The sequence below is a fragment of the Hemicordylus capensis genome, chromosome 3, assembly GCF_027244095.1.
Source record: "Hemicordylus capensis ecotype Gifberg chromosome 3, rHemCap1.1.pri, whole genome shotgun sequence".
In the NCBI taxonomy this organism is placed as follows: Eukaryota; Metazoa; Chordata; class Lepidosauria; order Squamata; family Cordylidae; genus Hemicordylus; species Hemicordylus capensis.
Window position 1 is genome coordinate 290,504,232 of NC_069659.1, and position 22,054 is coordinate 290,526,285.

At 45.4% G+C, this 22,054-nt stretch overlaps 1 protein-coding gene across 4 annotated transcripts in view; it reads right to left on the bottom strand.

The window, feature by feature from the left end:
- Positions 1–22,054, bottom strand: part of UGGT1 (UDP-glucose glycoprotein glucosyltransferase 1) — a 118,853-nt gene that overhangs the window by 28,826 nt on the left and 67,973 nt on the right. For 3 of the 4 annotated variants that reach the window (XM_053308613.1, XM_053308612.1, XM_053308615.1), the window contains exons 21-24: positions 19,598–19,621; positions 18,987–19,081; positions 16,297–16,503; positions 7,982–8,113 (exon numbers count right to left, since the gene is read on the bottom strand). In XM_053308613.1, the coding sequence (XP_053164588.1) occupies positions 7,982–8,113; positions 16,297–16,503; positions 18,987–19,081; positions 19,598–19,621 (458 nt within the window). The remainder of the gene's footprint in view (positions 1–7,981; positions 8,114–16,296; positions 16,504–18,986; positions 19,082–19,597; positions 19,622–22,054) is intronic. The other variant, XM_053308614.1, reaches the window with a different exon arrangement.

Below are 22,054 nucleotides of genomic sequence, written 5' to 3' on the forward strand. Positions count from 1 at the left end.
CGCTTTGCATGTAATGCGTCTGTCTCATATATCAGTTTCACCTTTTAATTTGCATTACTGAAATTAATGGACTTTTGCACGATATTCTAATTTTCTGAGTTTCACCTGTATTTATTATTATTTATTTGATTTCTATACCACCCTTCCAAAAATGGCTCAGGGCAGTTTACACAGAGAAATAATAAATAAATAAGATGGATCCCTGTCCCCAAAGGGCTCATAATCTAAAAGAAACATAAGATAGACACCAGCAACAATCACTGGAGGTACTGTGCTGGGGGTGGATAGGGCCAGTTACTCTCCACCTGCTAAATAAAGAGAATCACCACATTAAAAGGTGCCTCTTCGCCAAGTTAGCAAGGGATAACATGTTAGCATGTTATTTAATAAACTGGATTCCTGTGAAGGGATGTTTACCTTTAAAAGTAACTTTTGGGTCATGTAGTACAGTTGCAGAATTCTATATTGTATCTAACAGTACCCCTGTTCTTGGGAGATAGTTATTTGCTGCACTGAATTTGGAGATAATGGATGGACAGTCCCCAGTTAAAGACTGCTGCAGTTCAAACATCAGCTGCAACAGTAGGGGAGGATCAAGAATGAAGTGGGTTGCCCTCAGGGGCTTGTTCATTGTTAAGGAGTTGGTAGGAAAGGATGTTATTGAGGAGGGTGAGTAATCAGAAGGGTTTCACCTATTGTCATGACAAGGAAGAAGGTGGTATTCATCTGAGAGAGCCAAATAAGGTCATTGTGGTTGATGGGCATCTGCTCCCACGCCCTATTAAAGGCGCTTCTTCACCCCCCACAATTTTTTTTTAAAACCCCAAGATGTCTAGGAAGGTGTGAAGCAGAGCCAGGAGCAGAGTGGCAGGCAAAAGGAGGGGTGATGCTGGTTGTGGTGGGCGATGGCAAGAGCGGTCTACCACCCGAGTCATCCCCATCCCCTGCTGATGTGCGCAGGCTCTTCTATCAAGAGGAGCCTGAGCTCACAGTGCAGCCTTCTGTGGTGGCTGAGGTAGAAGTTGAGAGGAAGTCCTCCCATATCATGGAAGTTGCTCTTCCCATTCCTGAATTGGCTGCTGCGAAGAGGAGACTTACGACACTGAGAGAAGAACACCAAGAAAAAGCAACAGGTAAGCCAATTCAGAAACATGCTAGCAGTGGGGATGGCTGGGCGGATGATGTGATTGACCATGGATCCCCACAGAGATAATCTGTTACAGGTAAGCATAGGGGTGATAATCTGTTACATCCTGCATAGGGGTGGGTGCCAGTGATTAGAGTACTTTCTTCAAAACCGCCCAACCAAAGTTGGCCTCAGAAGCGGGGCGCAAGTTCATCGCATAGTGTTTAACAAAAAGCAGGTCCGAAGACGAAGTGGCAGCTCTGAAAATGTTAGTCATGCTGATGTCTGACATGTGGGCTGCTGAGGGAGCCATGGTCCTGGTAGAGTGGGCCCTGACCTTGGCAGGAGGCTGGACGCCTTGCTTTTTGTAACATAAGAAAATTAGTGGCACAAGCCAATTCAATAGTCTCTGTCTGGAGATGGTGTGGCCCTTGTGAGGCCCAGAGAAAGAGATGAACAGCTTGTTTGAGCATTGGAATGCCTTTTTGCAGTCCAGGAAATATAGGAGGCACCTGCGAACGTCTAAGGCATGCATGGAGCATTCCAAGGGTGTAGACAGACTGAGGAAGAATGTAGGTAGGATAATGTCCTGATTTATGTGGAAATCATAGACAATCTTAGGACAGAAAGCAGGATGAAGAACCACCCTGTCTGGGTAAAATTTGGTATAGGGAGAATCAGCTCTCAAAGCAGTGAGTTCGCTGACCTGTCTAGCCGAAGTGATAGCAACAAGAAAAGATGTTTTCAGGCACAACAGTTTCATCGAGGATGTAAGGAGTGGCTCAAATGGGGCCTCTGAGAGTGTGGATAGCACAAGTGAGAAGCTTCATGGCTCCACCAGGTCCTGAACTGGGGGGTAGAGATGCTGATCCCCTTCAAAAAATGTTTAGAGTCATGGTGGACAAAAACTGACTTGCCATCCCAGTCGGGGTGGTGAGCTGATATAGCCACAAGTTACATCATACTTTAAGGGATGTATTAAGGTAAGGTAAGGTAAAGTGTGCCATCAAGTCAGTGTCAACTCCTGGTGCCCACAAAGCCCTGTGGTTTTCTTTTGGTAGAATACAGGAGGGGTTTACCATTGCCTCCTCTCGTGCAGTATAAGATGATGCCTCTCAGTATTTTCCTATATCGCTGCTGCCCAATATCGGTGTTTCCCATAGTCTGGTAAACATACCAGCAGGGATTCGAACCAACAACCTTCTGCTTGTTAGTCAAGCATTTCCCCGCTGCACCACTTCAGGTGACAAGGGAAGTATTAGAGAGCCCCAAACCTTTGAGAGAGGTGGGGTACAGTAATATTTGTCAGATAGATGCCTGGAAGGGTTCAAAACCTTTCAAAGACAAATAAAATAGGAAACACTTCCATTTGCACTTATAGTCTCTTCTAGTCAAGGCTTTCCTCTCATTCAACAGAATCTCATCTAAAAGTTCAGCCTCCACGCCATAAGCGAGAGAGTGTGAAGAACATGGTGCAGGACTAAGCTCCCATCTCTCATCAGTAGGTCTTTCCACAATGGGAGACGGAGGTAACTGCCCTTGTAGAGTCTTAGTAGAGCCGGGAGCCTGGGCTGCCTGGGCCACCAGACAGCCAGAATGCATTGACTCTGTTCTTGAAGAATTCTTCCCATCACCTTGGACATTAGCGGGAAGGGGAGGTGGGGAGGGAGTATAGCCTGTCCTTCCATTGTAACTGAAAGGCGTCTCCTATGGAGTTCATGCTGATGCTTGTCCTGGAACGGAATAAATTACATTTTGTGTTTTGTTCCGAAGCAAAAAGATCAACATCAGGGATGCCCCAAGTGTCAAGAACTTCGGAAAGAATGGAGGCGTTCAGTTCCCACTCATGGAGGATCGAAAAAGAGATATCCCTACTAAGTGAGTCAGCTAGGATATTATCCTCCCCTTTAATATGGAAGGCAATAGGATGGATCTCATGTAGTAGGCACCATTCCCACAATTGTAGGGCTAGGTAATTCAGGGATATCGAGACAGTCCCTTCTTGATGGTTCAGTCAGGCAATAGCCATGGTGTTATCAAGATGAACCTGGACCACCTGCCCTTGTAGGACAGAAAGAAAGGATTTAAAAGCAAGGGAAACTGCCAATAGCTCTAGGAAGTTAATGTGGAGTTCCTGCTAATGGAGGTTCCACAAGCCCTGTGTCTGTAGGGGACCACAATGTGCACCCCAGCCTTGCAGAGAGGTGTCAGTGATGACTGAGGTTGTGAAGGTCAGGACATGGAAAGGGACACCTTGTGACAGGGAGTCAGGCATAGCTCACCAAGTAAGTTCCTGGAGAACAGCACCAGGTATGACTAACCACTTCATTTGATTGTCCAGGATCGGTCTGAATACCGAGAGCAGCCACATTTGAAGTCTCTGCATTCGAAGATGGGCGTTGGCCACCATCGTGGTGCATGAAGCCATCATGCCCAGAAGGCACTGTATCGAGTGGGCCCTCTACTTGGACAAAGCTTGGAATGCTGCAATCAGGGCCGAGATGGATTGGACGCGTTCAATGGGTAAGTAGGCACGCCTTGTGACCGCATCCAGGACAGCACCAATATACTGGATTGGGTGTCAAGGGGCCAGGACAGACTTCTTGAGGTTGACAGTGAGGCCCAGATCTACTAGGAGAGAGAGAGTGAGCTGAAGGTTGTACAACAGGATCAATCAGGTGACGATACTGATCTGCCGGTTCTGGATGGGGTCACGCGCCCACGGAAGGAACAGGTTCGCTGTCTGGGGGTGCTTCTGGATCTGGACCTCTCCCTGGTGTCCCAAGTTGAGGCAGTGACCAGAGGTGCTTTTTATCAGTTTTGACTGATATGCCAGCTGCATCCATTTCCTGAGATGAACGACCTCAAAATGGTGGTACATATGCAGGTAACCTCTAGGCTGGATTACTGAAATGCGCTCTATGTGGGGCTGCCTTTGTATGTAGTCCAGAAACTGCAGTTGGTCCAGAATGCAGTGGCCAGGTTGTTCTCTGGATCATCTAGGAGAGACCATATCACTCCTGTGTCGAAAGAATTACACTGGCTGCCAATACATTTCTGGGCAAAATACAAGGTGATGGTTATCACCTATAAAGCCCTAAACAGCTTAAGCCCTGGGTATTTAAGAGAACGTCTTCCAAACCATGAGTCCCACCACTTGTTGAGATAATCTAGAGAGGTTCGCCGGCAGTTGTCACCAACTCATTTGGCGGCTACTCGGGAATGGGCCTTCTCCCTTGCTGCCCCTGGACTTTGGAATACGCTCCCTGTTGAAATAAGAACCTCCCCATCTTTGGCAACTTTTAAATAGGCACTGAAGATGCATTTATTCATCCAGGCTTTTAATTAGATATATGGTTTATATTTTTGATGCTAGTTTTAAATGATTTTAATGTTAATGTTTTTAATGTTTAAATTATTTTAATTGTTTAATTGATTTGGTTTTCATTTTAACTGTTAATTGATTTAATTGTTTTTATTTGTTGTAAACCTCCCTGAACCATTTTTGGAGGGATGGTATATAAATCAAATCAATAAACAAACAAAATCATATCTCTCTTGTGGTGATAAGCCAGTCATCTAAATACAGAAAAATCAAAACACCCTGCATGTGCATATATGCAATCACTGCACCCATACATATGATAAAAACCCAGGGGGCAGTACAGAGACCAAAAGGGAGCACCTTGTATTGGTATGCCCGTGTACCTAGACAGAAGCTGACAATGGTGGGGCTTTACGGAAATGTGGAAGTATGTGTCCTTTAAGTCAAGGGAGACAAACCACTCCTTTCCCCATAGGAGCGGGAGGATGCCCTGCAGGGATATCATACTGAACTTGCTAGTCTTAACAAACTTGTTCAGTCCCCTTAGGTTCAAAATAGGACGAAGTACTCCATCATGTTTAGGAACCTGGAAGTATGTGGAGTAAAAGCCAGAATACAAAGAGCAGGAAGGAACAGGTTCTATGGCCCCCTTTTGGCTCAGAGACCTCTTGTTCAAGGGTAGGAGTTGAGTGGGTGTATTTTATTCCTGCATAAGCGGAGAGAGTTTCAAAATCTGTTGCATAGCCGGAGGCAACTATGCACAACACAACACGAATTCTGATGTTATATGACACCAGGAAGGGAGGAAAGGAGCAAGGCGGATGGAATCAAGGGGGATGGACACAGATACTTCCAGAACCTCTAGGTTAAAAAGCCTGCTTAGGCTGATCCTATCGTTTGGATTTTTGCTGGTTTCTCTGGTGGTGTTGGAAGAAGGTCTGGAGAATTGCCTGGAGCCTCGTCTAAAGTTGTCGCTCTCTTGAGAAGGTTTAGGTTGGTAGCGGTGCTTGTACTCATAATAGTACCTGTTCTGGAATGCAGCCTGTTGAGGTGGAGCCCAAGGCCTTTGCCATTTCCTGTATTTGAACCCTATAAGACTTTGTCTCCTTGGCCAGGGAGTTCGAAGGAGGGTTCACCACATTGTCATCCATAGAGGTGCCAAGGGGGACGTCAGTGATGTCCAAGCCAGGGACAGAGGGATCTGTAGACTCAATATCCATGTCTTCCAGGCCAGGAGCCTCAGGAAGTGGTTCCACCGGAGTTGGAGGGACTTTAGGGCAGACCAGTTCTGGAGGTGCCACAGGTGGATATGGAGGAGATGGAGGGGCCCTCAAGGCTGACATCGGTGGCCCTGAGGGATTCCTGGGTGTAGGTCACTTAAATGGGTTGTTGGCATCAGGGGTAGGGGGAACCGAGATAGTAGCCCTAGGTTTCATAGACTTCCACAGCCCCTACTCTTCAAAGTTGTAGGGGAGGCCAGGGCATCCATAAAGAGAAAGGGACCTAAAGCGCCCCCCAGCACTCAGTGGCCTGAGTCAAAGGCATCAGAGATCTTATGGGGCGATGTGGCACCGAGTAATGGTAGCGTTCTCACCATGGCATGGAAGGAGAGCACACAGACATCCCCCCTGTAGGGGCACCGGAGGGCATCCTAGGAATTGGTAAAGGAGATCTGGAGTCATTATTGTCTAGGCCTTGAGAGAGAGCAAAGCCTTTAAATGTGATATTGGAAAGTGTGGAGTTAGCTGATCTCACCAATCTTTCCAGTTCCTGCCTGGGTAGGGGTGACAAGGCAGGAGATTATTTTGCAGGGGTATTCCCCTTCAGTATTTGACTAGGAGACAGTCAAGCTGGGGACTGAACAGGTGAGATAACAACAGGCAAAGGAGGTCGTGAATGAACTGGTGAAAGCCCTGCAGAAGAAGCCTGGGTAGGACCTTGTGGAAATGCAGGCATTGGGGGCATCCTCAACACCGAAGCTGTCGACGTCGGAACAGTTATCTTCGGCGCCGAAGGTGCCAGTGGCACTGGCGCTGGAGCAGTCCTTGGCATTGAGGTCAGGATCTTCTACGCCAGAGTGCCATTTCCGAAGATCTTCTATCCCCCGACATCCCGGTGCTTGGCATTGAGGTTGCAGCTTTAGAAGTCAATGCCTTAGCACCTGAGTCCTTAGGAGAGTAAGAAGTTCCCGGTTGCGCAGAGGACAGCGCAGGAGTCTTAGCTAACAGCAAGACATATGCTGATCCTGGGGTTGATGTCGACACGGTTTTGTGTGGTTTTGAGCCTGGCATCGATCTTGATGTCAAGGTCAAAAAACAAGAAGCTCTGAGTGTACTCTTGATATCCTAGGTTGCTGACTTTGAGCGCTTTTTGTGCACGTGTTTGGAGGAGGGAGAGCAGTCTCTATCTCATTTATGCTTGCAAGAGCCTTCATGTCCATTATCCATAGGCTTCTTAAAAATGCCTTCCCCATGCTTATCAGGAGCCAAACGAGATGCCGTTGAGGTGGATGGCAATGAAGGGCCAGGCATCGAGGTCCTTGGCAGTGACGGTGGGCTTAGTCTCAGAATCCCGGGATGCAAAATATTTTCATAAAGAGAAGCTTTTAAATGTAACTCCCTACTGAGTCAGGTTTTTTCCTTAAACAAGCAAACCTTGGAGGTGCTGGTGTTGTGGCCAACACCTGGACAGATAAGGTAGTCCGCAGGGTCATTTGAAGAGGGCATGGTGCCTTTGCATATAGCACACCGTTTAAAAGTTTTGGAGTAAGACATAATCAAGGTCAAAAACAGTCTGAGTCAGTCAAAAAGCGCACGCGAGAAATTCCAAAACCAGAGGACTAAACAGAGAATGTCCTTAAAGCAGTCTGAGGTCACAAGTTTGGAGGGAAAAAATATCAGAGAGCAATCAGTCAGTCTGAGTCAAAAATGAAAAATCAGCAAATTTTTTATCTTACTTTTTTCACAGGAATGAGGGGAAAGGAGCATACCCTTCACGAGGCAGCACAAGCGACGGACAAGAAGGAACTGAAGAGGAGGAGCTCTACAGCCTGCTTTACAGGCTCTGGTATCCCTACACCTTAAAGGGACAGACAGAACCTAATTGGAGCTATGGATTCCTCCGTGGGATTCCTGCGCAGGCACAGAAGACCAAGTTGTGAGGGACCATGGATCCCTACAGAGATCTTAGGTTTGACGTATAAAGTCAATTCAACCCCTTTTGACCCTTCTATAGGACAATGTGTGTTATCTGGGGCTCACTTCAGTGGAATTGGGGTGAGTCCATCCACTAACTCTACCATGAACAAAGACCCAGAAGACATTGGTATCTTTTAGTGCCAACTAACCTTCAGTCACATTTAAGATCAAAGGACACATCCCAATTTCATTTTATCTGTATGTGTGTTAGTTCAAAATTCTACACTAATCTGAGCATATGAAATGGGGCAGACTAGACATGTAAATAAATATTCCTGTAAGTGAAATAGTTCCTCTTTCGTATTTTAGATACAACTTCCTTAGGTTGCTTACCCTTCCATTGCTGATCACTGCCCTCTGACCTTTCTTCAGTTTAAGAACATCCCTTGAGTACATGGTATGTGAAAGAATAAAATCCACTTTAGGAGATTCAAAGGCAGCCTTAAAAGAATTGATATCCATACCCTGAAAAGGGGAAATGTATACATTAAGAGACAAGACAAAACATCTCCACTTAAAAAAACACAACCCCCTGGTAAATCAAAAGTTACAAAAATTAAGAGATTGAGAGAGAAAGAGAGAGATCCCTCACATCCTAGTTTTCAAGAAAGAAGCCTTATTTTCTTTGGACAGTCCTAGCTATCTGAACAGTTTACTTTGCAAAGCTTATTGAAATTAAGTAGTAAACTAACAAATGTCATGCTTCTTAAAAGAGAAATCCAACAGAAATAGGAACACCTCTTAATACTAATAAGTAACTTTATATAAATGGGTGTGGAGCCTTAGCTCAGTGACAGAACACATGTTTTATACATGGAAGGCATCAGGTTCGATTCTAAGCATTTCTGGGTAGGGCTGGGAAAGACTCCTGCCTGAAACCTTGGACTATAGACAAGGTCACTATAAACCCAGTCACTATAGACAATATTGAGCTAGATCAGGCTGCTCAACTTAGGCCTCCCAGCTGTTTCTGGACTACAACTGAGCCATTTTTGGAAGGGTGGCACACACACACACACACACACACACACACACACACACACACACACACAGAGAAACTCCCATAATCCCCAGCCACACTAGCCAATAGCCAGGGATTATGGGAGTTGTAGGCCAACATCTGCAGGAAAGCCGAAGTTGAGCAGGCCTGAGCTAGACGGACCAATGGTCTGACTCTGTATAAGGCAGCTTTCTAGGTTTCTTATAAAACTATTATAAGATTGGAGAACTCTCTTACTTCAGCCTTTCAAAATGGACCCATTGCAGCCCACCCACAATGGCTGTTGGAAGGCAGATGAAGGGAGACTGTACAAAATAAGAAAGAGGATTCCTATATTCCTCTAATTTTGTGATGTGTCAAGTACTAATGCAGACCATTGTCTCCTTGTTAACAGTAGCTAGTCAAAGAGGATGACACATTGATGGCCCAGTCCTGATGCCAGCAAATCAGTCCTTAGGACTGGGCACATTCTTTGCACTTGCTATTAAACTGTCACAAATTTTATGTATGAACAGGTTTGCAATTAGATATGCTTTTGGCATGGTATTAAAATTCACACTTAATGGCTTTAAAATTTTATAAATATTAATATTTAATAGCATGGTGTTAAAATTCATATTGCCAAATCCAAACAATCCCACAATGGCCCTAAAGTCAGGTTGCTTACCTGTAACAGATGATCTGGTAGTGGTTCCATACATTCATAAGTAGTGGGTTCTGCGCCTGCGCAGATCAGCTTCGGAAAGAATTCGTTAGTTTCTCGTGACACCAACCACCTACTGCACGTGACTGCAGTACCCTCTAGTGGTGGTTAGCATCTAAACGTTCAGTTTCTAGATGGCCGACATAGCAGCCAGGTCTGGTTGGCATAGTATCTTGCATAAGATGTACAGAGTACAGTGGCTTGCCAGCGGGGATGAACGGGCGGGTGTTATGAATGTATGGAACCACTACCAGATCATCTGTTACAGGTAAGCAACCTGTTTATCTGGATAGTGGTTCCATCATTCATAAGTAGTGGGTGAATTACGAGCTACCCAGTAGGAGGTGGGCAAGCACCGCAAGTCACTGTAACACCCTTGTAAGGACTGCCTGTCCAAAGTCTGCAGCCCTAGCCGTATGCAGATCCACGGCGTAGTGCTTTACAAATGTCTGGTGAGGTGACCCCTTTGCTGCTGTGCAGATATCAGTGAATCGAATGCCTGATAGATGTGCTGCAGACGTGGTGTAAGCCCTAGTGGAGTAAGCCCTGATGGTAGCTGGTGGACTGACCCCTTGCTGGTCATACGCCATCTTAATCAGTACTACTAACCAGAAAGTCAACTTTTGGCGAGTTGGAGAATACCCCTTACATTTGCCTTGCAAGCCAATAAATAACTGTGGTGTCTTACGAATATCCTTAGTGGCCCTCAAATAGTAGAGCAGGGCCCTTCAAACATCCAATGAATGCATCACCCGCTCGAGCACGGTCGATAGATCCCTGAAAAAGGTAGGCAACACAATTTCAGTATTAAGGTGAAACTCTGAAACAATCTTTGGATGGAACTCAGAATCTAAACGCATGATGACCTGTTCTGGATAAAACTTTGTATAAGGCTCATCTATGCAGAGCGCACGCAGCTCACTCACACGCCTTGCTGAGGTGACGGCTACCAAGAAGAGTGTCTTCAGGGTTAAGAGCTTCAACAACGCAGCTGCCAATGGTTCAAAAGGCGATTCCGTCAGTGACGAGAGCACCAAAGAGAGACTCCACTTTTCAGCTGGCAGCCTAACTGGCAGGTATAGATTATTGATGCCTCTCAAAAAGTCCTTACATCTCAGATGGGTGAAGACTGTCTTTCCGTACCACCCATCATGGTGTGCCGATATAGCAGCCACATGCACTTTTATAGAGACATTCTCCAGGCCACTTTGTTTCAGAGAGGTTAGGTAGAGAAGAACTGCCTTAAGGCTTGCTTCTTTGGGGTCAAATCCCCTAGAAGTGGCGTGCACTTTAAACCTATGCCATTTTGCTCAATAGCTGCACCTCGTGGACAGCTTACAGGTGTTGAAGAGAATTCTCCTTAGCAGCCGATCCTCCACGCAATGAGATTCAGCACAGATAAGTTGGGGTGAACCAACTTTTCTTGGGCTTGAGTAATCAGATCTGTCCACTGTGGTAGACATCTGTACCTGCCTTGGGACAGTCTGAGTAACTGCGTGTACCATGGCTGCCTTGGCCACCATGGGGCAACCACTATCGTCCAAGTCTTGTCTTGTAGAAGCTTGGCCACCACTCTGTGGAGCAGCGGAATCGGGGGATAGGCATAAAACAGCTGTTGGCACCACTGAAACTGAAATGCATCCCCCTTGGTGTTTGGGCCGACTCCCATCCGGGAGCAATAGAGGTCGCACTTGCTGTTCTTGGATCAGATCTTGAACAGATCCACCTTAGGTCTGCCCCATGCTTGGAATAATTATTCTAGTATCATGGGATTCAACTTCCACTCGTGCTGGTCCAGCACAAGCTCCCTGCTCAAGAAGTCCGCTAAAACGTTCATGGTGCCCTTGATGTGAATGGCAATGGGATAAATTCTGCGTGAGATGCACCAATTCCACCGTTGCAAACTGAGGCCGCATAACGATCTGGACACCGTCCCACCCTGCTTGTTGACATACGCAATGGCTGTTGTATTGTCCATCTGCAGTTGGACGGTTTGTCCCATGAGCTCCTCCTGGAAGGCAATCAGGGCTTTGAATGCGGCCAACAGCTCCAGGAAGTTGATATGTAGAACCTTCTCCTTCTGCGACCACAGCCCTTGCACCCTGTGATGTAGCAGGTGGGCCCCCCAGCCCTGCAGTGAAGCATCGGACGTCACAGTGGCCGAAGGCCTTAGCGCCTCGAACTGGACGCTGTTGAGGATGTTTGATTCCTTGGTCCACCACGTCAATGAGTCCAACACTCTCTTTGGAAGCGTTACACGCTTGGATTTTGGCTCTAGTCCCGGTTTGTAAGCTTTTAGAAACCAAAGCTGCAGCTTGCGCATACGCAGCTTTGCATATAATATGGTGGTGGTGCAGGACGCCATCAGACAGAGTATCACTTGTACAGTTCTTGCCTTTTGCACCGGCTGCCCTTGGCACAAAAGGATGAGCACTCTCAGGCGAGTAAACCGTTCCTTTGGTAGAAACGCCCTCTGGGCTGACATGTCCAACAGCGCCCCGATATATCGAAGGCGTTTTGCAGGCTGAAGAAAGGATTTCTCCCAGTTGATCCTTATGCCCAGGTTGTCCAACAAGGATGTCACCAAATGCACATCCTTTTGCAGTTGTTCCCGTGTACCGGCTGACAGCAGCCAGTCGTCCAGATAAGGATATATGGACAGCCCCTTTGTTCTGAGATAGGCTATTATTACTGCAACACACTTCGTCAATACCCGTGGAGCGGTGACCAGGCCGAAGGGTAGCACGTTGTATTGATATATCTCGTTCCCCATGGTGAAGTGGAGGTACTTGTGATGGTTCTCTTGGATGCCTATATGAAAGAATTGATATATGAAATCTTTCAAGTCGAGTGTTGCAATCCAATTCTCCCCATAGAGGAGTGGAAGGATGGCTTGCAACGTTGTCATCCTGAATTTTTGTACCTCGATGTATTGGTTCAGGCCCCGGAGATCCATATTTGGTCTTATGCCCCCATCGCGCTTGGGAACTTGAAAATAACGGGAATAAAATCCCGACTGGCTGAGAGCCCACTGGACCGGTGATATAGCCTCCTTCATCAAAAGCTTTTCTACCTCCTCCCTCAAGACTGGGGTTTCCGGAGTGAACTTCACACCCAGAAATGGAGGAAACTCCAGAGCATAGTCCGTCGTTACAATGCGTAAGACCCATTCATCCGATGTTATATGGTGCCATGCTTGGGCATGGCCTGCCAGTTTGATGGTTACTCTGGCACAGTTCAAGGAGATGGTTTTCCTTGCTGTGATGTTGGTCATATAGCTTTGTTAAGGCAAGTCGCAAGTTGGTAGTGGGCCTACCTCCCGATCAAAGTTGCTGCTTTGATTGTGGTTTCCTCTTATTTTGGTTGGATTGATTAGCCCGTTTTTTTGGATAATAAGGCCGCTTGAAGTTGCTCCGAAACGTTGGTAGGATCGCCTGAAGTCTCGCTTAAGGGTCTGCCAGTAATTGTTCTGGCGCCTCTGGTACTGATTGTACTGGTTATATGGGTGGTATCTGTTGCTAAACCGCTGGTTGGTAAAGGTCCATGCGGTGACCTGTGATTTTTTCCACTGCTCCATGTTGTCATTGGTCTTGTGCGAAAACAAGCCCACTCCGTCAAATGAAAGAGTCTCAATGAGATCACACAAATCTTGCTGGAGACCTGTAGCTCGCAGCTAAGCATGCCTCCTCAGAATTATAGATGACGTCAACGTGCAGGATTCAGACTTGGCTAAATGCTTGGCATTAGCCAACTGCTGACGGGTAGCCGCTGTAGATTTTGCAAAAACAGACTCAAATTTCTTCACAAACCTGCCTGGTTCCAGCTTAGCACGTTGATAGAACAAAGCCTCCCAGAGGGAATGCGTATACCTTGCTTGACAGGCCACATAGTTGGCAATCTTGATAGATAAGCACGCCGTCGAATACATGCGCCTCCCCAGGACGTCCAGTTTATGGCCCTCCTTGTCCGCAGGTGTGGTGTGCCTCTTGCCACCCTTAGATGTCGTAGCACAGTCCACCACCAAAGAGTTGGGAGTAGGGTGACGCACCAGATAAGCATTCTCCTCCTCTTGGATACCATACAGAGCCTCTAAGCGTTTCGAGGTGGGTGCCGAAGTCTGGAGCACCTCCCACGCTGATTTCGCCGCCCTGGTGATATGAGGCAGTATAGGCAGGTAGACCAGTTTCAAACCAGTAGCTGCTCGCATCATATTATAAACCGGGTCCTCCAGATCAGTGGTCTTTTCCTTCAATGACAGGCCTAAAACCTGAGCCATCTCAGCTACCTGCTGATGGTAGCCCTTCATCTCTTCACTAGGCGATGTTGATGGAACAGTCGCGACATCCGAATCAGGATCAGGTAAAGCAGGTGCCTCGGGATCGTATGGATCAGGCGGAGTTGAATCAGAGGTATAGTCATCCTCATCAACACCGTCATCCAAGGGTGCAGGCGAGTTGCCCACAACAGTAGATATATGAGTACGCGTCGTCTGAGTTGCCACCTGGGGTGGTGCGGGTGCAGGAGGCAGCTGAGGCCGTGGCACATTAGCTTGCAAAGAGACGGTACGCTGCCATGGCAACGGCGCTGTAGCCTGAACTGCCATCTCTGCGTGCTGCACAGGTGCAAAAGCTGTCTGGACAGCCGTCTCCTTCCTGACCCTGAGGGTCTGTTCTCTCTGTCGCAACCACTCCCTAAACAAAGCGTAGTCTCTGCCTGACAGGTGAACCGAGTCACCCCAACCAGCACTGGGTAAGTCCTGTGACTGGCGTGCCCCTAGCCAAAAAGGACGGTGTCTTGGGTATTGGAGTCCTGGGTACTGGCCCAGGGAGGTAGTCAATCTCCTGAAATCCTGTAAAGGTTCCCATAGAGGGTGTACTTTCCTCAGAAAGCAGCATCCGGTTTAGGCAACTAGCATCTCGCTCCTCCACACCACCAGGTGTCGTTGGAGATGGCTCCGTAATAATTTCTTCTACAACAATAGGATCAAAAGCTACGGCATCATCCTCAATGTTGAGTTCGATATCGGGGTCTGCGTCGAGCTCCATATCCAAAATGTTGGCGATCGTCGACTCCAACGCAGTCGCCGATGTCAATGTCTTTGACATTGATGGGAGAGCCATGTTAGCGGTCACTGCAGCATCATCTTGATGTCGAGTCCTCGATTCCAAAAAGTGACCTCCAGACTTCTGCCTGGACATCTTCGAAGTCGACTGGTCACGATGTCGAACGGTGTGCGCTCTGGGCCCAGGAGTCAGTGGTGACTGATAGGGCGTCAGAGCTGGAGATAAGGAAGCTGTTTGACGCTGAGGGATCACATAGTCCTGCAGCCCCAAGGGTGAAGGAGTAAGTTCCACAGCCTGGTCCCAATGCTTATGTTTAGACTTCTTGTGGGTAGATCCGTGCGCCGAAGGATCCTCCTTGTGCTTCCTCTTCTGACCAGACCAGCATTCCTCTGGACACTTAAATGTTCCTGAAGGGTCCAATGCCGAAGTACTCGATGCCGTGGCCCTCGACGTTGAAGCGGCAGATGGCGAAGCGCCAGACGCCGAGATTTTCTTTGACTTTCCAGGGTCCTTTGATTGCGCACTCGATGCTGGGCCCGTAGACGCAGGACCCGCAGCCAAAGTCACCGGGGCAGCTTTTTTAGGCAGTAAAGCCTCCTCCAACAAGAACACTTTTAGACGTGCAGCACGATTCTTTAGAGTCTGTTTACTAAAAGTTACACAGAGGGAGCAGGATTTCATATCGTGCAACTCCCCTAGGCAAAACTGACATAGAGTATGGCCGTCTGTTGAGGGAATCTTTCCGCGGCAATTAGTACATCGTTTAAAGGTAGTCTTGCCGGAATTACTCACCTTACCAGGCTTCCCCGGGCTGCTCATTTTGAGAAAAACAGTAGTCATTCCGTTCCTAGGTCGAGGGGGGAGTTCCGAGATCGCGGTCAAATCCAAAGGAGTTAGAGAAAGAGTAGTAAAAAACATTCCAAAATTCAAATCCGAGTCCAAAGTACTGTCAGAACCGAGGGAAGTCCGTGAGAATAGTCCAAAGCCGTAACCAGAAGTCTAAAACCTTTAAAACGAATTACAAACTTTCCACACGAGGAGCAAACAGCCTCCGAGCACTGATCGCTATGGCGGTCAGAAAGAAACTGAACACTGAGACGCCTAACCGCCACTAGAGGGTACTGCAGTCACGTGCAGGAGGCGGTTGGCATCGCGAGGAGCTAATGAATTCTTCCCGAAGCTGATCTGCGCAGGCGCAGAACCCACTACTTATGAATGATGGAACCACTATCCAGATCTTGTATTTGAGAATATCACTTAACTTCTGATCACAATTATTAATGAGCTACTCATGGTATATCAGTTGGATGAGGCGGGTGAATGGAGCTGCATGCAAGACTCCTAGACAGAACTGGAGGAGTTGGCATTCCACATCCATACAGGGATGGGGCAGTAGCTCAGTGGCAAAGAATCTTGTTCTGCATGCAGGAGGTTCTAGGTTAAATCCCTGGCATCTCCAGGCAGAGTAGGGAAAGACTCTTCTCCTGAAATCTTGGAGAGCTGCTGTCAGTCAGAGTAGACAATACTGTGCTAGATGGAACAATGTATTAGGCAGTATAAGGCCTTTTCTTGGTGGGACCTGGCAATCCTAGATATGGGAATGGTTAGCAGCTAAAAGCAAAGTACTCAGGCATTCCCTGCCACTAGGAGGAGGAGAGAGGAAGTGGTTGCTGTGTCTGGACATTCTGAAATCCCTACCCTGTGCTAATTCTAACAGCACAGGTTCAACTCTGGTCCATAAAATTCAGAGACCCCAGTTCTACTCTCACTGTGGTCACACAAACACACACACACACACACACACACACAAGCTTTGCAGCAGGTCATCTGAACAGCTACTACTCTACCTCACAGTAGAAGTCATCTTCCATACAGTACTTACTCCAACAGCAAATTCTACAATATCAGCTCCAGCCTCCAGAGCTTTTGCATTTTCCTCCTTAGCCAATTTTGTGATGAAGTTTTTGGCATTGTTCGATGTCTGTGTCTGCAAGGCCGCCCATATGGCTCTGGCAATGATTGTGTTCTTGCTGTCTGGTTCTTCACTGGGGTTGCTAATCATACCAATCCGGACATGGTTGCTGGATTTCTGCACAACAGTGAAATGTACATTAACAACGCTATACCTAGACAGCTATGAAGTCCAGCAAGTAAAGAGTACCATAAGAACCAGGGAGTGAGCATTAAAACCCCACCATCTACACACATGTCCTCTTCCAACTTTTAAATTTATCAATATGTCTTGCAATATGCATAATCAGAAGCCATGCTGCTGTGAAATGTTTGTATTAAAAAAGCATCAGCCATAATGATGTAGAAATTACTTATTGTGACTTACAACTCTCAACAAAGACCTTTATTGTGCAAAAAGAAATTAAAGATCGTATACAAAAATAAAATAAAAGATGTTTAGGTGTAACACACCATCATCAGTTAAACAAACAGACACGCGCAGATAAAAACCTCCTCCATTCCCCAGCTGTTAAATTCCATAGACCTGATAACCTCTTCCGTGACTGGTGGAGAGACAACGAGGGATGGGGGGAGAAAGGGAATCACCTGATTTTTCTCAAAGGCTAATGACCCTAATAGCATCAGCCAGTGCCTCCCGAGCATTAATATCTCAATTTCTCTATAAATAATGCTTCCTTTATTTTCCCTTTTTGTAAATTCCTTTCAATATTCATTCAGTTGCTCTCATTTTTAAGGCTTATCATGGGCCTCCAAACAAAAATGCACCTTTGCATTGACCAACAGGAATAGACTCTAACAGCAGATCTTTGTTAAAGTCCTGATCATTAATAAAGCTTGTTTGTTCTTTGTGGGAAATGGATAGCACAGCAAAACAAGCATTTCTCATATCACTTTGGAATGGTTTCCCTTCAATGTAACCTGAGTCACCCCTTACAAATCTTATTAAGTTATTAAACTGAGCAATTGATTGGGGTTTCTCAATACTCAATGAGAGCTAGAAGCTTCTATTTTAAAACACACACAAATTGAGATTGCATCATCAATTTGTAGCAATAGCAATAGCACTTACATTTATATACCGCTCTATAGCCGGAGCTCTCTAAGCGGTTTACAATGATTTAGCATATTGCCCCCAACATTCTGGGTATTCATTTTACCGACCTCGGAAGGATGGAAGGCTGAGTCAACCTTGAGCCCCTGGTCAGGATCGAACTTGTAACCTTCTGGTTACAGGGCGGCAGTTTTACCACTGCGCCACCAGGGGCTCTAAACAAAGAGCCTGTGTGTGTGCGTTGCAGACCAACTCACGATCTCTGATATCAAAACTGTATATGCACAAAAACCCTGTTTGCTCTTGTTGGAAGCAAGACAGAAATACAAACCAGTGGAAAGTCAGGATTCCCCTCAATAGTGGTAAATGCTATCATACGACTTGTAGGGATTCACCCTGCCTAGTGCAGCCCCGCACGCCACATCCCTGAGAGTCTCCTAAACTCAGGAGCAGCTCTTGGGGGGTTTAAGAAGTGGCCTAGGGAGGAAGGGCAGGGAAGAACATTCGTGCAAGTGCCATTGTGCTCACGCTACTTAAATACAAAGCATTATTTGTAGCTCAATGTGTTTCAGGACCAAGAGTTCCTAATTTTTTTTAAAAAAGCAAACAGCAACACTTGTTGCTGCAGTAGGGTAATATCTTTATCAGGACTAGCTCAAAAGTTACAAAATAGTGATCAGGCTTTCAAGTTTACTATAACTTTCTTTCAAGATGGATGTTGAGCAAAGGCAGTGGGGCTGAACAGAAAATAAATAAATGATGCTGGGCATAATGAAGAGCCCTGTCTGCAGTAGTCTTAAGATGGAACAAAAGAGATTCAATTAGGTTAGGCTCAGCATGATGCAAAAACCAAAACAAAATCCAAAACCCCAAGTCAGGCAGGCTAGAGTGAAGGAGCAATAACTACTCTCCCTTTTATTTCTACTCTCCCTCTTATATTTTAAAAGCCAGCACTTATTTGTCTCTAAAGCCGTTATAAAACAAGCCAATGGTGACCCTCAGTTCCCTGTATATTGCTGACAATACTGGGCAAGCAAAAACAAGAGAGCACATCCTCCTTTAGTGCTAGTTCTACAGGGGTATTTGCTACAGGGATATTCATGACTTTTATATAACTTTCTAATGCATTTTTGCTTTTATGCCCTTATGTCCTTTTATGATGCCTTTTATGTTTTTAATGAACTTTTCATAAACATTTGTACCCACTTTTTACCATTATTAACTATTGTTTACTACATACAGTCTTTAGATCTCAGCCATTAAGGGCCAATTAGTTTGTGATTTTGCTTTTTGTACTGGACAGCCATAGTTTTACTCTAAATTGTATTTCTACTTCTGATTTGTATAGCCTTTTATAGCTATTATAATTCTATAATAACAGTTTTGTTTTATTTTTAATCATATGCTTGTATTGTGTCACTCATATCTAGGCTTCTAATACATCCGCTGTCGTGTTTTATTGCTTTTATGCTGGTCTGAGACTGAAATAAAGATGATTGGCTGATCGCTGACAATGCAATTTCCCTTTAATAAGGACTGCTACCTACCTGGTGTCTGATTGCATCATATAGCAGTTGCCTTCCAGATGGTTTGTCAAAGTCTCCAACAATCCAAAAGGTCACTGGTCTAACAAAAGCATCATCTGAACAAGGAAAAATACCACCATCAAGGAAGCATACTGAATTTCTGAATGCTATCACAATGTATTTTCATTTCATGCTGGGCACATCATGCGTTCTTTTGGGGGGAAAGGAAACTTAAAGCAAGACACACGTGAAACTTTCCAATGAAGCTAGTATGTGCTAAGGAAAATACTATTAACGTTAAATTAGGTTTAAAGTGCACAAAACAAGCACATGCATAATTCTGTTTCTAATTTGGTTTACTATTTGCCTAATTACCTAAGAGAGAGTTTTAAAGACCTACAAAGAACCTGTAAGCAACTTAAAGTTCAGTTCATATGCATAATGGGAATAGTTTTGATCCAAATATGATGGACTCAAATTTTATACATTGAAGTATAAGCAAATGCATCTATTTTTCATTCCCTACAGGTTCTAAGGCCCATTAATAAAGGGGAGGAGATATCCCAAAAATTATCCAAATATATTAATGTAATAGTGTGGGGTTGGGGAGAGGAAGTGCTCAAGCTCATTACCATAGATTTCCTTGGAAGACATTCCTGAACAGAAGTAAAACAGGAGAGAGTGGGAAAAGAAATAATTAGTTTATAAAACAGTCCTCATATAAATAAGCAGCATATACCCTGTGCAGTGCTCCCATAAGCAACTACTAAAGTCAAGGGCAACTAAGAATGGCCAACATCCTGATTAAGGCTCCAAGCACACTGCAGGAAGAAATGCCATGCTGCAGAAAGCTTCCAAACTACTACAGCACCAGCATGGTGTAGTGGTTAGAGTGCTGGACTAGGACCGGGGAGACCCGAGTTCAAATCCCCATTCAGCCATGATACTAGCTGGGTGACTCTGGGCCAGTCACTTCTCTCTTAGCCTAACCTACTTCACAGGGTTGTTGTGAGGAGAAACTTAAGTATGTAGTACACTGCTCTGGGCTCCTTGGACGAAGAGCGGGATATAAAATGTAAAAATAATAAATAATAATACAGCACCAGCACTCACATACAGGTTGAGGTGATGGTGGTGGGGTTGGGTTTGACAGTCTCCCCTTCCCTTTCAATGATCATCCCTTGCACAACCCACAGGGTCATATTTTCAGGTGGCACAAGGCACTTCTGGTAGAAGGGGAGATTGGAGAAAGGGGCTTTGGAATATGCTCTCTATTGAAATAAGAGCATCTTCTTCTCTGTTTGTTTTCAAGAAGGCCCTCAAGACTCACCTGTTCTCACAGGCTTTTATAATTAATTTTAATAATTTGTTTTAATAACTGTTTTAGGCTATTGTTTTTATTGTGTTTTGTGGATTTTAATCTGTGACTTCCATATTGTTTTAAATTTTGTATTCCGCCAAAAGATGTATATATCAAGCAGTATAAAAATGTGACACATACATACATACATAATAAATCCACTCACCTGTATGCAAACCACTGCATTTACGGTATGTTTATTTTTTGTGTAAACCTCTTTAGAAACTTTGGTTGAAAAGTGGCATATGTATAGTAGTAGAAGAGTTAATAGAACTGCCTTTGACTGCACAGGCACATCTCATGTAGCATGCATGAAGCCTTAGGATGTCAGCCAATGAATTCATTTTCAGCCAATATCCTGACCAGCGCTGCATGTGTGCTTCTAACAACTGCCTGCACACAGTGCTAGCCCCCATGCTAGTCTCCACACTTTCAAAATGCAGGCACTCTTGTGCATCCCACTTCTGAAGCATGGGACCTAGCGCTGGGTGAGCTAGCACTGTGTTCATGCTGTTAAGATGTCAGTCCATATTTTATGAAACCATATAACCATTCTAAACTAAGTGGATCTTCCATACTTTTGTCCCTTCGCCTAGAAGCCTCACTGGTATACCTCCCAGGCTCCTGAAGCCCATCTGACTCTCCACACAGTCCTCCACCTACACCACTTTGTTTTCTGCCTGTTGTGATAAGGCCTGCAGCAGTCAAGGACTCTTGAGCTCCATTTCAGTTTCCTACACTATCGGATACTTAGAATCTTGACTAATAAGGGCAATGGGCATTTATTTATCATTTCTTAATATTTATAACGTTTGGTTAACTGTTTATTTTTTAACTTTATATTCCACTTTTATATGTGGTTAAATAAACCACTAAAGGTAATGTGTGCCGTCAAGTCGATTTAGACTCCTGGCGCCCACAGAGCCCTGTGGTTTTCGTTGGTAGTATACAAGAGGGGTTTAACATTGCCTCCTCCTGAGGTAGTATGAGATGATGCCTTTCAGCATCTTCCTATATCGCTGCTGCCCAATATAGTACCAGAGGGGATTTTAAACGGCAACCTTTGGCTTGTTAGTCAAGCATTTCCCCGCTGTGCCACTTAAGGGGACTGTAAAATAAACCACTACCACACATTAAAAAACACAAAACACACAACACTAAAATCTCAGTCAATAATAAAATAGCACTTCTCCAGTTAAAGAACAGCTGCCACAACAGAAGTTAAGTTCTGGAAATGGACCCTGGAACAAAGATATTTTTGTCAGCATCTAAAAGTAGAAAAGGAAGTGGATACGCTAGTCAGGGAATATCAAAACGGGGGTGCCACCATCAAGGAGGCACTAGAACTTATAGCTTTTTGTCACGCTTCAGACAGCAGTAACATTTATAAAAGGACATCCTTGGGAGATCTTGGTACATGAGGAGGTGTTCCTTTAAGTAAACAGGGCCCAAATCTTAAGGAGCATATTACAGCTGTCTTTAAAGAGTTGCCTTGCTGACCAGGGCAACTCTTTAAAGATAGCTGTAATACGTTCCTTATGGCTAGGTTCTGTCAGAAGTATGACTACTATATTCTAGACTCACTGTAATTTCCAAACAGTCTTCAAGGGCAGCCCTGCACAGAGTGAATTAAAGTAATCCAACTTAAATGTTCTCAAGACATGAATTAGGGACGCAAAGTCTCAGCTGCCAAAAAGAGGACACAGCAGGATCACTTTGAACATTTCTG